The sequence below is a fragment of the Andrographis paniculata genome, unplaced genomic scaffold (assembly GCF_009805555.1).
Source record: "Andrographis paniculata isolate CXL003 unplaced genomic scaffold, ASM980555v1 Contig79END, whole genome shotgun sequence".
NCBI lineage: Eukaryota > Viridiplantae > Streptophyta > Magnoliopsida > Lamiales > Acanthaceae > Andrographis > Andrographis paniculata.
In genome coordinates, this window is record NW_026137616.1 from 2,341,994 (window position 1) to 2,359,583 (window position 17,590).

Below are 17,590 nucleotides of genomic sequence, written 5' to 3' on the forward strand. Positions count from 1 at the left end.
TTTTATATATATATATATATATATAAAATATAACAATTATTTCAAATGAAAAAAAAAAAGAAGCTAAACACAAGTTATTTAATAAAAATAAAGCCAGTTTAGATAAGATTTGTTGAAGGTTTAAAGTTTTTCTAAAACATTAGATATTTGATATAATATTGAAGAAATATTGGATGTAATTAAAAAAAAATACTAATAAATACTATCAAAACTTTAATTGAAAAATATGTGTGAACATAACCTAAGTATTTGGGCATAATTCTTTTTTTCAATAATTCAATTGATTATTTTGAATATCCATAGAATCATGTTTAGAACAAATTCTAACTAACAAAAAGACAAATTATTAAATAATCAAATGTATTAATAATAGTGAAAGAAAATCCCAATTTTGTCAATACTATAAAAAAAAAAAAAAATCCTAATTAATTACTAATTATTTCCGTACATTAAATTAATATTACTCAGGAATGGCAACAAGCGCCGGCCGCCAGGCACGCCTAAGTAGCCGTTGCCGGAAAGTCGCCGTCAGCGGCCGCATCGATCTGGCACCGCTCCGCCTCCCTCCGCCGCCGCCGGACGGCGGAAATCCTTGTCTCAAATTCTCAGGATTAGCCGGCGGCGATGCCACAAACAAATCCTTCAGCTTTTGCCTCACAGACAGATCTTTCCCTTTCTCCGGCGGCCGCCTCTTCTCGCCGTCGCCGCCGTCGTACGGTGCCGGAATCCTCCTGTCCTCCCGGCCGAGCAGCATTCGGAGGGTTTTCCGGCGGCGGAGGTGGATGACCGGACTCGTCGTCGGGCTCCTCGTCGGGCTTCCGGCGACGGCGCACTGGGTCGCTAAAAGCTTGAATTTCTGCAGAGTGGCCATTCCGGTGGATTCCGATCGACTGCTGTGAAAATCCGGCGATGAATTAGGTGAAATTAAAGGGTAAACCCTAAAAAAAAATGGATCGGAAAACGAGATCTGGGAACAGTCCGCGGCGGCCGCCGGCGGAGGAGTGTATAGGAAATGATGGTAATAATAATAACAGAGATGGATGGGTTGTCTTTAATAAGACAGATATATATATATATATTATTTTATTTTTTTTTTAAAAAAATATACGATGGATTTACTTTTTATTTTTTAAAAGTTTCAAAATATCATAGATAATTAACTTTTTAGACAAAATGTCTATCCCTGAAAAACACCAAGAAAAAATTGAAAAAGTAAAAAATAAATTAAATAACTTAAAGCGAAGAAATATATATAATATGTAGAATTTACTAAAAGAGTGACGGTGTGTTTTTTTTTTAATTTTAAATAAAAAATATCACTATTCAAGTCTAATTTTAATAAAATATTATATGATTATTTTAAAAAATAAATCACATCAAAATTTTAATTTTATTCACCCAAATTATAATTTACGATTCATATTCTCAATATTAAGTAAAAACAAATAGATATATAAATATTAGACGGAGGAAATATTTAAGTGTGTTATAAAAGTCAATATTTAATATAATTTCTTTTTAATATCATTAACACGATAAAAAAATATATATCAAATTAAAATATTAAACAAAAATATTTACTTATTTAAATAAAAATTCAAAATAATATATTTTTTAAAATTAATTTCAAATCATAATCAAATAAATTAAGAAGATGTATTGGATGATTTAATTTACAGACTATTATTCAGCCAAAATTTGCCCAGAACGCACGTCGAGTAGTGGCTGCGGATTCCACGTTATATAAAAAATGTATTAGAATAAGATAGAATTATATTATTTATTATATATTTTTTTGATCGGAAGATAGAATTATATTCCATCCGTCCCACTTAATTTGTCTCATATTTTTATTTTCGTCTATCCCACGTAATTTATTATTTATTTTTGGAAGTATAATTATACGCTTTAATCATATTTTAAAAATCATAATTTATAAATTTTTTATTTTAATTAAATTATTTAGTATCTTAATTTTAATATTAATTTATAATTATTTTTATTAAATTATAATTATTTTTATTAATACATTTTTAGTTATTTACTAATTACGCAATACCTAAAACTTCGTACTTAAACTAAATATAACAATTTAGTTGAGATAAAGAAGTATTATTGAACGGTGAAAAAATGGAATCATATACAAAACATTTAATATAATTATACTTACAAAAATTTATTGACTGCTGTTTTAAACTATAAAATAGTATGAGTCATTAATATTTATTTTTTAAAATTATAATACTCCTTCTGTTACATAATAAAATATCAATTTTTTCATTTTAATTCGTCTCGTAACAAATTATCCATTTTCTCTTTTAGTAACTGTATTATCTACTTAACATTACAAATACCCTTACAACTTACAATATATTATACAAATGTCATTACCTTTATATCACACATACTAATAAGGTTATTTTGGTCATTTCTATTTTATTCATATTATATTTCAATATAATACTAATATTTCTAAAACTATGTAAAAAAGCAAATAGATACCTATTTTTGGGACGTAGGGAGTACTATATATCTTAAGTAACAAAATAAATATTATTCCCTTCATCTCAGTAAATTTGTTTACTTTAGCTGGTACAAAATTTTAAATATTATGTAATTAGTAAGTAATTAACAAGTTTATTAATAAAAAATATGATATAATGAAACTAATTATAGATTAAAATTAAAATGACTAAATAATTTAATTAAAATAAAAAAATTTATGAATTATAAAATTTCATTAAAGTGTATAATTATATTTTAAAAAAAATATCAAATTATATACAACAGACCGAAGTAAAAAGAATAAACAAATTATTTGAGATAAAAAAAAAAAAAAAAAGTATAAAAATATACTCTTTTCCATCATTTAAGTATAGACAAATAATGATACTTTTTGTGAATATGTCTGAAACGTAGAAGAAAATTGTAGATTGCTAATATAATATTTTATTAAAAATAAAATAAAAATATTTTAAATGGCGTAATTAATTAAAGAAAAAAAAATAAACACACTAGCATTTTAATTTACATGTTATTATTTAATAAAATTATCAATTATTAAAGTTTACCTCAATAAGTCAATCGGTGCACTGAATGCATTGTTGACAAATGATATAAAATGCCACACCAGCTTCGGTGATAAAACAATTACTCCCTCCGTCCTCATAATTTGTCCATATTTTTTATTTTTGTCAGTTCCATATAATTTATCATTTTTTTTTTGGAAAATTAATTATACACTTTAACATATTTTAAAATTTAAAATTTAATTTTTTTAATCTTAATTAAACTATTTAATTATCTTAATTTTAATTTATAATTATTTTTACTAATACATTTTTTAATTACTTACTAATTATACTTTACATAAATTATCATGTCTACGGTAATACACCCATATTACATAGGACGGAGGGAGTAATAAATAAAAATTTAGGTGAATTTTTAAATATTCAAATTTATAAAATACGTTGGGAACATATTTTTATTAATGATGTACACAGATATTTCCAAGACACTAGTAAATTTTGTGCAAATTTAAAAATTTTCATTTGACTTTGGCTGGAATAGATATACAATAGTATAGAATATCAGCTCTTTTGAAAAAAAATATAAAATGTCAATTTTGTCAAAATTTTTTGGTAGGCATGAATATTTATATTATAATTTTTTATTTATATTTATATTTTTTTTTGGGAGGGGGGATTGTTTGAAAATAGTAAAATTTTTAAATTATATTATTTTTTAATTTAATACTCCCTCCCGTCCAAGATATTTTGAGCTTATTACTTTAGATACAAAAATTTAGGTAAAGTATAATTAATAAGTAATTCAGAAGTCTATTAGTAAAAATAATTATTATTTAGTAAAAATAATTATAGATTAAGATAAAGATAAATAAGTAGTTTAATTAAAATTAAAAAAAATTATAAAATTTAAAATGTGATTAAAGTGGATAATTATATTTCCAAAAATAGAAATGACAGGTTATGTGGGACGGACGAAAATAGAAAATATGGACAAATTATGTGGGACAGAAGGAGTATAAATAGAACTTGCAAATCTCAATCATTAGAGCCGAGCTTGAGTCTTTTAGGAGCCGAGCTCAATAATCAAGGGTATGTTTGGTTTTGGTTTTGGTTTTAAGTAGTAAAATTTTAAATTAAAATAATTATTTGATGTGATATAAAAATAAGTGTATTTGATTATTTTTTTTTTGTTTTTTTTTTGTAAAAAAAATTAGAATAGTAAAACTAGCACTAAAATCTCACAACTAAACATACCCGAAGAGCTTGGCTCATATCAACATCAACTAGTTAACAACTTTAATACGTTGGAACAAGTATTGTTTTGCTAGACCATAAATCATCAGATGCTCCACTTTGTCCATCTACAATCCCATTTGTTCTAAATCTTATCAACCTCAGTTCTTAGCCTCACAATAGTAGTCTAATGATCCTTAATTGGATTGTTAGTCCATCGAATCAATATGTTTGTTGAGTACGCAAGATCAAGATCAAGACAAGTGTAGTCCATTCCGAAAAGTGTGCTAAATAATCTAAATTGATGGATAATTATTCTTCCTGTAAAAAACAAGACAATTGGGGAATAATTATTTTATAAGAAGAAAAGATGCATCAAAGTTTTAATTTCATCGAAATATACTACAATAATGTCAAAAAGAATGATCTAGCGAGTACCCATGTCTAGCATGCAACATCAACAAGTACCCGTTGATCTCAACATCATTGTACATCTGCCCTCTGCATTTTGGCCTTCGGCCATTATCCTCCGTTTTTGTGCATGCCATTTACTCCTCCATCGGATGGTCGCCTCGATCACGGCATCTATTTTCCTGCGGGTCATACATCCTAGTACTAAGACTTTCCATGCAGTCACCTATCATAGTAGTAGGACTTTTCAAGGAGTTTGCCCTCTTCACACCTCGGAGATAATCTTGATTTTAAATATAACTCTGATTAAGAATCGATATATAATAGTCATTGTTGTATCTTCCCAATATATAATAATATAAAGAGTAAAATAGAACAAAAACGCAAAAGTTAAATAAAAATAACTGTTGTGACACGTCAATATTGTAGGTGTTTGTTGGAAAATAGGGCTCAGCCAAATTTTTGTCTAACACCAACAAAGGGGTCAACTCTCCATAGTATTGTTATCTCACAATTACAACAACCTACTGCCAACGAAATAAATGTAGAAATCCAAAGCAGTTATTGAGACAAGGTATTTGACAATCTAGTTCCGTTATAAATACATTTGGAGGATTACAATTTAGGAGTAGTTCAACTATAATCAATATTAAGTACATAACAAAACAACCACAAACTTCTTCAACCCATTTTTCTACAATGGCTAACCTTGGAAAATACCTCTATATGCTTTGGTTGTCACATACATGTACCGACAACAACCATAGAGTAAGGCAACTCAGAGCTTGGTCATCTTATCTAATTTTGATTACTCCACTCTCTAGAAACTCCTCTGGTGAGTTTTAATGAAAAATACTGGTTCAAAACATGTAGATTAGGAGGAACAATGGTTAGAGTTTCGAACAATATTTTTTCTCTCAAGAATACACTTTCAAACATACTCACAATTATACTCTATCCGTCGTATAGTTAAATAAACAACCTCATAAAATAGTTTGAAAAAAGATTCATTAATTTTCCTTTGCACCTGCACTTAAACAGGTTGGGGTGTGTGTTTCCATGTATTGACACATTTTGATCTTTCCAAAAATATATACTTTTTCTTATGTAAGTATGTGTCGTTATATTATGTTGGTACAGTATTTTAAGTGTAAAATTAATTTTTAATAATATAATATAAAAATTAAAAATTAAATATTCAATATTAAATATTTAATTTAACAATGTAGTAGAAATATTTTATGAATAGTAATGATTCTGACCAAAATATACAAACAAACACATCAATTTGATTTTCTTTATGACTTTATGTACATCTTTTTTTAATATAAAATTATTGTACACATTTATGTCTTTTTTATGACTTTATAATACATCTTTTTTAATCTTTACGTATTTTTATTATTTTTTATATTTTGATATTTTTTAGATATATATATATAATAGTTTGTATATATATAAAATAAATTATGAATATAAGAACTCAAGAACTTGTCTCGATTAAGGTATTTGAGGTGCAAATGGTTTCAAGTCAATTGACCAAATTTGATACTCTCTCCGTCCCATTGAAATGTTATAATTTTTCATTTTCGTCTGTCCCAAAACAAGATTACCATTTCCTAATTTAGTAATTGTACTACCTACTTTACATAATAAATACCCTTTCAACTTACAATATATTACACAAATGTCATTACTTTTATATTACACCATACTAATAGGGGTATTTTTGTCTTTTTTACTACAATCCAATATAATACTAATTTTAAAAATCTACATGTAAAAAGCAAACACCACCCTTCCAACGGGACGGAGGAGTACAATATTTGGATAAAGTGGATTTCAAATCCACAAGGAACTTGAAAGTTGATTTTGTATTAATTTGAAATATATGGTAAGTCATTTTAAAATGTTTCTTTTTTTTTTTTTTGTGTGTCATTTGATTGCTTTTTTTTTTTGTTAGTTTTTAAATTAGCAAGTTAATTGGGTGACAATGAAATTATAGATGGATAAAATATTTTACTATAAATAAAATATGCATAAATTTTTAGAAAAAAAAAAAAGAAAACAAAAACCAAAAAATAGAATATTAACCTTATTTTGTCATAGGGAAGAAGTATATTTTTCTTTTTGGTCAGCATATCTGTACAATTTTTCTAAACATTTATAACATATAGTTTTAAAATAATTTCTACAAAATTAAAAAATTCCAAATATAATAATAATTTTTAAGAAGTATTTAAAATACCTCTACAAATCTTAATATAGTCAAACGAGAGGTTTTAACATTTTTGATGAATTTCAAGTTTACATTTTAAATCTCTTTTCAAATCCAAATGGCTCGTGACTTTAGTAAAATAATAATAAAAATTATTATTATTATAACACAAAAGAAAATACATTTAAATACATTTAATTTATATTTAAATAATAGTTCGAGTGGTAATTTATTAAAAAATAATATATTTTTATTAAAAATAACAATACAGTATGACTTAATTTTTTAAAAAATTAAATCAAATAATACATATGGAACTCGAGTAAACAATTTAAAAAAATACTCCCTCAATCCCACATAATTTGTCCCTGTTTTTTATTTTCGTCCGTCTCACATAACTTGTCATTTCTATTTTTGAAAATATAATTATGCACTTTAATGGCATTTTAAATTTTAAATTTTCTTAATTTTAATTAAATTATTTACTTATCTTAATCTTAATCTATAATTATTTTTATTAAATAATTATTATTTTTACTAATACACTTATTAATTATTTACTAATTATATTTTACCTAAATTTCTGTGTTTACGGTAATACACCCATATTATATGGGACGGGACGGAGGGAGTATGCTAGATAGAAAGTATGATGTTATAATTAAAGCATAAAAATTGTCAGCAGAAAAGGATGCAAAATAATAATGGATCCAAACAATTGTAATGATTTTATCATATGCTATTTTATTTGTTGCAAAAATAAATGGGATTGAAGGCAGGCGTGAATTTAAGTACCAATCATTCACAATTTTACATTTTTTTTTCCCCCAAATTTCAAGTTTTTAAATTTTCAAGAAAAAGTTTGATTTGGACACTGGCAGTTATTATTGGAGTTAGTAACAAAAATTTGAATTTTAATAATGATGTTTTAATCTAAATACATTGAAAGCTGTGTTTGTTTGGTGGTTTGAATTTTGAGTTTGAATTTGAATAGTAAAAATTTTAAATTTAAATAGTAGTATGATGTGATATAAATAGATGTTGATGCGATGTTTTGAATGTAAAATTTATTTTTAGTATAATATAAAAAATAAAAAATAGGTGTTTGATTTGATGTTTTTTGGGAAAAAGTTTTGGATGATTAGTAGGATTTTGTTAAAATCCTTCAAACGAACAAACCCGTGTTTGTTTGGTGGATTCTCTTCCAAATATACTATTCATTCAATTTTTTTTTCCAAAAACATCAAATCAAACACCTATTTTTTACTCCGTCCGTCCCACTTCTCATGTCTATCTTTCAATTTCCGTCCGTCCTATTTATTTTGTCACTTTTCTTTTTTGAAAAATAATTATATACTTTAATCTTATTTTTAAAAATTTAATTTATAATATTTTTTAATTTTAATTATACTAATCAATTATATTTATCTTAATCTATAATTATTTTTATTATATGATAATTATCTTCACTAATATATTTTTAATTATTTATTAATTATGCCCCTCATAAATTTCCGTGTCTACAGTAATGCGGACAAAATATCCAGGACTGAGGGAATATTTTTTATATTATACTAAAAAATAATTTTACATTCAAAACATCACATCAACACCTATTTATATCACAACTATTCAAATTCAAAATTTTTACTATTCAAATTCCAACTCAAAAATTCAACCCCCAAACAAACACACCCCGGATAATATATATTAGATATGAGTTATGATATATATGATTAAAAAAAAAAATTAACTGTAAAATTGTAGATTATTATGAGTTTATTTATTTTTTTATTTGAGTTTGAATATTTTATTTTAATTTTAATTAAAACAATATTTAAATATAATATTATATAAAATATAACAATACATTTTTATTAAAACTATATAGACTGAATAAAAATATTTTTTATTTAAAATAAAAACAAACAAACACATAATATTGTAAATTTTGGTGTAATAATAATAATAGTATTAGTAGAAAATTTAAATGCCTGTTTTAATAATATCCTCGTGAGTGACAACTGAACTAACAACCTCTGGGAATTATATTTTAATTTTTTTTATTTTATTGTATTTTTTAAGTCTTATCGAATATATATATATATATATATATTGACAAATACACTACAACTACACATTCTTGACCCATTAATTAAATGATACATTCAATTAAGTTTCTCCTTTTACTATTTTAAATTTAAATATTCTGCACAATTTTCAACAAAAAAATATATATTACTCCCCGGTCGTTATTTTGTCCCAATTAAGTTATGCACGAATTTTTAATTATTGAGTAATTAGTAAATAATTAAAAAATATATTAATAAAAATAATTATGATTTAATAAAAATAATTAAGATTAATTAAAATAAAAAAATTATAAATTATAAATTTTAGAATATAATTAAAATATATAATTATATTTTTAAAAAAGAAAATAAAGACAAACTGAAATATAGAAAAAATAGACAAATTAAGTAAAACAAATATAATAAACTATTATATCAAAATATTATTTAAATAAAAAATTCAAATAAACTATTCATTCTAAATTAATTTTAAACTAGAACCACTATAATATAATAAGTTGATTTGATCATAGTGGTTTCAATAATAAATAAATAAAAAAAAGTATAGATTAATTAAATATTAATTTTGATTAATTCTATCCAACTACCATTCCTACTATATCAATATCAATGCTTAGTAAGTCTTCGTCCAAACATGGATCTTTCTGCATCCATACTTCCATGGCTACTTCTTCTCTCTTTTTCTCCATTCTCCACTGGGTCGACCCGACCCGACCAATTCTACCACACGTGTGGCAACATGTTCACGTGCGGCGCCACCATTTCCGGCGTCGGCTACCCCTTCGTTGGTCGCGATGACCCTTCGTATTGTGGCTATCCCGGATTCGTCCTATCATGTAATTATCAGACAAACATCACCAACATCGATATCCTTGGAATGAATTTCCGAGTCCTTGAAATCGACCCGTCTGCTCAAACTATGAGGATTGTCCGCGAGGATATTATGATCGGTGGTAAAGTTGAAATTTCAAAACAATTTGTTTATCGAGTGTTTAATGAAGTATAGTGAGTAGAATTGTCGTAAAAGTTGAGTTAGAGAAGATAACTCAAATAATTTTATGTTTTTATTATATATTATACACTATTTGTTTCAATTCAAATGAGTCTTTTGGAGATAAATTAAAAAATAATATTCTTTTCATTTACAAACTAATGCCATATTTTTTTACTTAGGTCGTTGAACAATTATTGTCTTATTTTTATTTTTAAACACAAAATTACCTTTTTACCTTTTCAATCATTTACCAATTTAAATCTCCATTTTACTATAAATGATAAATTTGTTAATATATAATAAAAAAATAATTATCTAAAAAACTGTGTAAATATACTCTAGGACAAAATTGGACGGAGGGAGTAATATTTTATTGGTTAGTGGAAGTACCTAAGGATTTTTATAATTTGACTTTACGTACAAAGTAATTGTATGTGTAATTGTATCTTTATAATTTAAATAAAAGTTAAAGGTATTTCAGTATTAGTAAACAGTTATTTTTTTAAAAAAATGAAATGAATACTTGAAAATGAGATTAACAAAAGTGATAAAAAGAGTATTTTGAATTTGAACAAAAAAAAAAAAAAAAAAAAAAACTAATAAATATTAGATACAGCTCGAAACTTAGATTTGAGTTTGAATCAATATTTGTTTTACTCATAAAAGCTCGAGCCATTAACTTCTGTTACATTTTAACTTCTATTTTTCTCGATAGGGATCGACACTTGCCCGACGAAAATGACCAACACGACCCTCGACTACTCGGTCTTCGACTATGCCGGTCCCTACATGAACTACACATTCTTGTACGGATGCCTGGGCCTCGGTGGTCCCCACAACATTTCGTGTGGGGACAACATCGTTGCGCACATTGTCCCCGGGGAATACGGCCCCGGTAAGTGCAACGCCAGCGTCGTTGTTCCCGGGCCTGTGAACGGTCCGAGAGAAGGGCTGTTGAACGGAACGGAATTTGTAGGAATTCTCCGGCAGGGGTTCCTGATCAGATGGAAAATTGGCGGCGCCGGCCAGGCTTGCACCTCCTGCACGGCGTCGAGGGGCCGGTGCGGTTACGTTAATCAGACCGTGTGTTTCTGCCCCGATCCACCGTACACTGCCAACACTTGTCGGATGGAGTACCGTACTTTGCCGGCTCCGATGCCGCCGCTGTCGCCGGAGCTCAATAATACCAGTGACGGTATGTGTTACAATTTTTTTTTAAAAAAATATTATTTTTAATTTTTTTTTTTTTTTTTTTTTTACGTAGAACCTGCAGTTGTTACTCGAAAATGCTTGTCAATCTAATAGTCTGGAGACCTTGTCTTTTATTCTTATATATATAAAGGAGTATTCAAGTTTTAATTTATAAAATTGTCTAATTACTATCTTTAATTAAATTAAATATTTATACTGATTAATTTGTGTGGCTGTTCGAACTTTTAAATAATAGTATATTAAAGCAATGATATGTTATTTTAAAATGGAAATTAAACCCATTCCACGGGTAGTTGTCACTATGTCTAATTGTGTGGGATTGGAGCAGATTATAATATAAAATTTGAATAGTGCTTTATTTTTGTGTAATTTTTTTTAATTAATATAATATTTTATATTAAAAATAAATATTTAACTTAATAGTTTTTAAATTTATTTATTTTTAAAAAGAAGATTAGGTGAGTGAGGAGCTTCTCCCAACGGCTCATCTAAAATATTAGTTATAAATCATTGGTTGACTTTATTGCTAGTTTATTTTATTTATTTTAATTATATATATAATAAGTCCAATTTTTATTTTGTCTCAGTTTCAGCTAGCGATGGACATCATCCCAGTACGGGAAGAAATATCGGTAACAATTAATAATTGGATAATTATATATATATAATTAATATTTAAATTAAATAGCGTAATTATCGAGTTGTGGATGTACGTATGGCCGTACGGGTATATGCAGGCCTTTACGTAGCGGGAGCAGTGTTGGGCGTTATTGCCGTAGGGTGGTCGATATTCTCGTGTCTGAAGCAGCAACAGAAACGACGTCGTGTCGCGTATTCACCCCAAATTATTACCAAGGGTGAAAACATATCTTCCTTTTCACCTCCAACCAAAGCCTTAACACCATCATCCATCCCTTGGGATAATTCCGGCGGCGTCGCATCGTTGGTCGATCCACATCGCGGGACGGAAATGTCGTCGTGTCGTGGCGTGAAACTTTTCAACTATGCGCAACTTGAACAAGCCACCGGTAATTTTGATCCTTCAAGGGAACTCGGATATGGTGCATTTGGTACCGTATATTATGGTAGGCATGTTTTGCTTTTACTCAATATTTTTGGGCTACTATGTTACTTCTTTTGGTTAATAGTAAATTTTTTATTTGATTTACACGCGAATTAAGATAAATTAGTATTTTTTATAGATATACAATGTAATAAAGTAATATAATATTCATTTGACCATAATGTGAAAAATAAAAAATAAGAATATTTTGATATTTAGTTGAGTGTTACTTTTAAAGAAAAAACGAAATTTTGATTCAGACAAACTAAAATGACAAATAAGAAATTTACTAGTGAACAAAGAGAGTATATAATGAGGATTTTTAAACTTAAGAAAGATAAAAAATTAAAAAAAAAAAAATTTAAGGTATTACGATTATGCTTACTTATATTGTTTCATCGTTACTTTTAATGATACACGAAAAATCTAGAGTGCATTTTAATTGTGCTTTAGAAATATTTTCTTGTTTTTGAAAGAGTGAAATTTTGAATAGGAAATAAATATCAGATATATTATTTTAAATAAAATATAGTTGCGAGATGTAATGTTTTAAATATATTTATATTTTTTTAACGTAATTTTTCTCTTTTCTTTTTTTTTTCTTTCTCTATTTATAATTAATATAGGGGTGTTATCCGATGGTCGGATGGTTGCGGTCAAACGGTTATACGAGCATGGTTTCAAGCGCGTGGAGCAATTCACGAATGAAGTCGAGATATTAACTAGATTGAGGCACACAAACCTTGTCACATTGTACGGATACACTTCTAGGAAAAGTCGAGAACTCTTGCTTGTTTACGAATACATACCTAATGGAACGGTGGCCGATCATTTACACGGGAAGCGTGGCGAGGTAGGCCTACTCTCTTGGCCTATTCGGCTCAACATTGCCATCGAAACATCCGATGCCTTGGCATATCTCCATAGATCAGATATCATCCATCGTGATGTAAAAACAACAAATATTCTTCTGGACAAAAACTTTCACGTAAAAGTAGCTGATTTCGGATTATCAAGATTGTTTCCTAACAATGTCACTCACGTGTCCACGGCCCCGCAAGGAACCCCGGGCTACGTGGACCCCGAGTATTATCAATGCTATCAAGTCACAGAGAAGAGCGACGTGTACAGTTTTGGAGTCGTATTGGTTGAGCTTATATCATCACTGCAAGCCGTGGATACCAATAGGCAACGCCGGGATATAAACCTTTCAAATATGGCGGTGTCCAAGATTTTGAACCGAGAATTGCACGAGCTAGTTGATCCCAATATTGGATTTGAGACGAGTGGTGTTCTGAAAAGGACGGTCACATTAGTCGCAGAATTGGCCTTTCGGTGCCTACAACAAGACAAGGATATGAGGCCGTCGATGGAAGAAGTGTTGCAAACACTAAAAGCGATTCAGAATGAGGAATTGAACGAGGAAAAGTTGGAGATCGTTGATATGGTTATGGACGAAGACGAGAGCATACTAAAATCGCCGCTATCACCGGAATATATTGTGTAAACAAAAATTTGCATTTTATGTAAAATTTTCTGACTTGCATTACATTGTTCGTACACAACATTTAGTTCTTTCTCAATAAAAAACGAACACACATTATATGATCGAATGGTAATACTTTATTTCTCACTTCTAAATGTTAAGTATATTTGGTTCATAGGCCGATGAGATGTAGTTCAAACCGTTGACCACTCATTGACATTCTTGAAGACGGGGAGAAATTAAAAAAATTTGTTTGATTTTTAGTGGAAAGTTCAGTTAAGTTGATTTAATTGTAATGTTGTTTGATTGATGGTTTAATTATGATATAATATGTATTTGATTATAAAAAATTAAAATATATATTAAAGTATTTTAAAAATCATAGCTCAATAAATATATTTAATATATATTATTTTGTAAAATAAAATTACTACATAATACAAATATATACATAATTAGCATAAATTAATATTATACAATTTTTACTATTTTTGTTTGTCATAATTAAATATTTATTTTTATTATAATTAAAACAATTACGATCAATACCAAATATATTTAATTTTTGCATAAATTACAAGTATACAATTACATATATATATATAAGATAAAATTATCCAAATTATCTTACATAATTTCACTAACTAAATAAAATATTATTTTTTAATCTCTTATAAAAACTCAAATGTATACTTTCGTTCGGAGCGGATGAAGTAATAAATTTTAAATATATATATCTATATCTATATCTATATCTATATACATATTTATTTATAGATAATTTTTTTTATCATATTTATATTAGAAAATAAAATGAGATATTTTAAGTTATAATTTTAGTAAAATAATAAATTAATTAATATTTAATATAATATATATAAGTATAAATATTTTTAGTTATCGTTTTATATTTAAACAATTACTATCAAATAACTATTTTATCTAATTAAATCAAATAATAACTAATTGAATGTCAACCCATAACTAACAATTCATTGTCAAAACTCATATTCCAACCTTATCCTTAAGAACACAAATTTAATTATGGGGACCATAAAATGTACTAACAGTTAAGCATAATAAAACCCGAGCCGCCAAGCCGTCACTCACCTCTTCCCTCCGGCTTGTGCGGCGCTGCCACGTCACCAGCACTATCAATACAGTCAATATCCCTAACGGTTTCCAGGGGCTAAACTGTCATTTACACCAATTCCCTTCCCAACATGATCGAAAGCTTATCTCCTTTTACCCTAATATATATTCGACGAACAATATAAAAATAATATAAATAATGAGGGGAGGAGCCATAGGAAACAGAAGCAGCATCAAACTCGGCGGCGCAGAGCGGCCGCGGAAGCGGATCCTAAAACTACGTCGTTTCAGGGTCAGGGCGGCGGTTGCCTTGTCACCGCGCAGGCTCTGGTGCAGATTCAGGAATGCCTACGTGAAGATGATGCTGAGACTCGCCGGAAATCGCAATCGCAACCGCAACGCCACCGCCGGCGTCCTGGGGATGAAGAGGATCCCCAACGCACGTGAGGCGCGCGTGCCGTATTCGAGAAGTGAGTTCGAGAACCGACTGATTCTCGAGATACACAAATCCCTCGCTCCTTCTCTGGAACTCGGCCACAATAAATAGCGCTGCCGCCGCAGTTACGCTTTTTCTAAAACGCTGGTTTCTGAAACGCGCTTCTACGGTTTATGACCGTCCAGTTCGTTAATTACTGTTAGAATAAAATATTTACTATATAACTATTATTCCCTTTTAGAAGGATGTAATTAGTAGATACTACTAATTAAAAATGTATTAGTAAAAATAATTATATTATAATATAAATTAAGATTAAAATAACTAATTAGTTTAATTAAAATTAAAAAAAATAAAATTAAAAAATTTAAAATGAGATTAAAGTGTGTAATCATTTCCAAAAAAGAAAGTGACTTAGTACGTGGGACGGACAAAAACGGCAACGTGGACATGGTATGTGGGACGGAGGGAGTATTATTTATTATTCTTTGTATTGTTTAAATTTATTTTCACTTTTTTTTATCATCTAAGTTTTTTTTTAAGTAAAAAAATATTGTTTTTTTTTTATCTTAAAAGATAAAATTTTTATTGTTATTTATTTATTTTTTAAATTTGTGCTCAAATGAGAATACAATTGAATAACGAAAATTTATAAAAATATATCATATTTAATAACTATTTAAATATAAAATAAATATGGTAGTATGAACCGGATCGGATGTTATATATAAAATGTTTAATATAGAATTTAAAATAATATATATATATATAATTGATGTTATATTTTTTTTTTTTAAAAAAAATACCAACATTGATTAGGGTGTGTTTATTTGGGGGTTTGAATTTTGAGTTGAGATTTTTAAATAGTAAAAATTTTGAAATAGAATAGTGGTATGATGTGATATAAATATGTGTTGATGTGGTGTTTTGAATATAAAATTAATTTTTCGTATAATATAAAAAATAAAAAATAAATATTTAATTTGATATCTTTTAAAAAAAAAATAAATTGATGAATAGTAAAATTTGGGGAGAATTCCCAAACAAACACCCCCAATTAGTACCCAAATTATAGAAAAATATATATGTAAATACACTTGAATATGATGTCTTACAAGAAGAGTTTACAAATTTTCATTAGATTGTTACATGGCAAACGAAAAAAAAAATTCAAATACAACCTTACTGACCTGATTCAATAAAAATTTATTAATAATATATTCCCTCTATCCAATAATAATAAATTATTTTAGTAATTATATATATATTTTTTATAACGTGGGAACACGCAGTCATTATCCGAAACACACTGGATAAATTTTCGACCGAATCTAATATCTTACAAACTAGGTCCGACAAGATAAGTTACACTAGATGAACCATATATGACGCTTAAATGTTAATGCTATGTTGTTTGCATATCTATATACCTATTGTTATCTAAATATTTTAAGGTATCTAAGTAATATGTATTGAATGAATGCTAAGTAATATGTATTAGGATAAACTGTTTTTTTAGTCCCGTAAGTGGAGCCTGTCGCAAACTAGTCCCATAACTGGCGGATACGTGATTTTTTTTTTTTTTTCATTTTTAAAAACTTATTTTTAATTTTATTTGTATTTTTTTATTTGGTCCAATTAAAAAAAATTAAAAATAAACAAAAAATAATAATAAATGCACGTGTCCGCCAGGTGTCGCTGACCTGGCTGGACACCTGGCGGACACGTCACCTCCGGCGAGCCACGCGGGCGTCTCCAGCGCCGGAGGACTAAAACAGCGAAAATTTTTCACTTATGGAACTAGTTTGCGACATGCTCCACTTACGGGACTAAAATGATAAAAGGGTCCAGTTACGGGACTAAAAAAACAGTTTACCCTCGACTAAAAACTAACAGTGGATGTGTTTGTGTAATATTTTAGTTTGTGGTAAGTTTTTTATATGAAGTATGAAATCCGATAATAAAAAGATAATATTATATATTGAATATTAATTTTTCATTAAATAATAAAATATATATTGTATATATTGCTAATTATATCATGATTAAACAAACAAACTCATTGTGTTATTTGTATATATACAATAATATTAAATCTAAATATTCTAAATTATTCTACCAACTAAATGTTAAATTAATACAATAATATTAAATCTAAATATTCTAAATTATTCTACCAACTAAATGTTAAATTAATATTAATCATGTCCTTCCTCCCTCCACGGATAAAGTATACATTTACTTTTGGCACGATGGTTAAGAAATAATAGTATTTTAATTATAGCGGGTAGTTAAAAATAGTGTAATGACATTTTTGCCC

General features: G+C 27.8%; 2 protein-coding genes across 2 annotated transcripts; one reads left to right on the forward strand and one right to left on the reverse strand.

Annotated features, from left to right (window-relative positions):
* Positions 1–369: 369 nt before the first annotated feature.
* LOC127240569 (uncharacterized) lies at positions 370–1,030 on the reverse strand. The gene has a single exon (XM_051259302.1). It carries the CDS (start codon positions 869–871, stop codon positions 461–463), a length of 411 nt encoding a protein of 136 aa, XP_051115259.1. The 5' UTR covers positions 872–1,030; the 3' UTR covers positions 370–460.
* An 8,602-nt stretch (positions 1,031–9,632) lies between these two features.
* On the forward strand, positions 9,633–13,884 carry LOC127240580 (LEAF RUST 10 DISEASE-RESISTANCE LOCUS RECEPTOR-LIKE PROTEIN KINASE-like 1.3). Its single transcript, XM_051259321.1, has 5 exons — positions 9,633–9,940; positions 10,697–11,176; positions 11,781–11,825; positions 11,931–12,278; positions 12,883–13,884. The coding sequence occupies exons 1-5, from the start codon at positions 9,727–9,729 to the stop codon at positions 13,761–13,763; spliced, it is 1,968 nt and encodes a 655-aa protein (XP_051115278.1). The 5' UTR covers positions 9,633–9,726; the 3' UTR covers positions 13,764–13,884.
* The last annotated feature ends 3,706 nt before the right edge of the window (positions 13,885–17,590 follow it).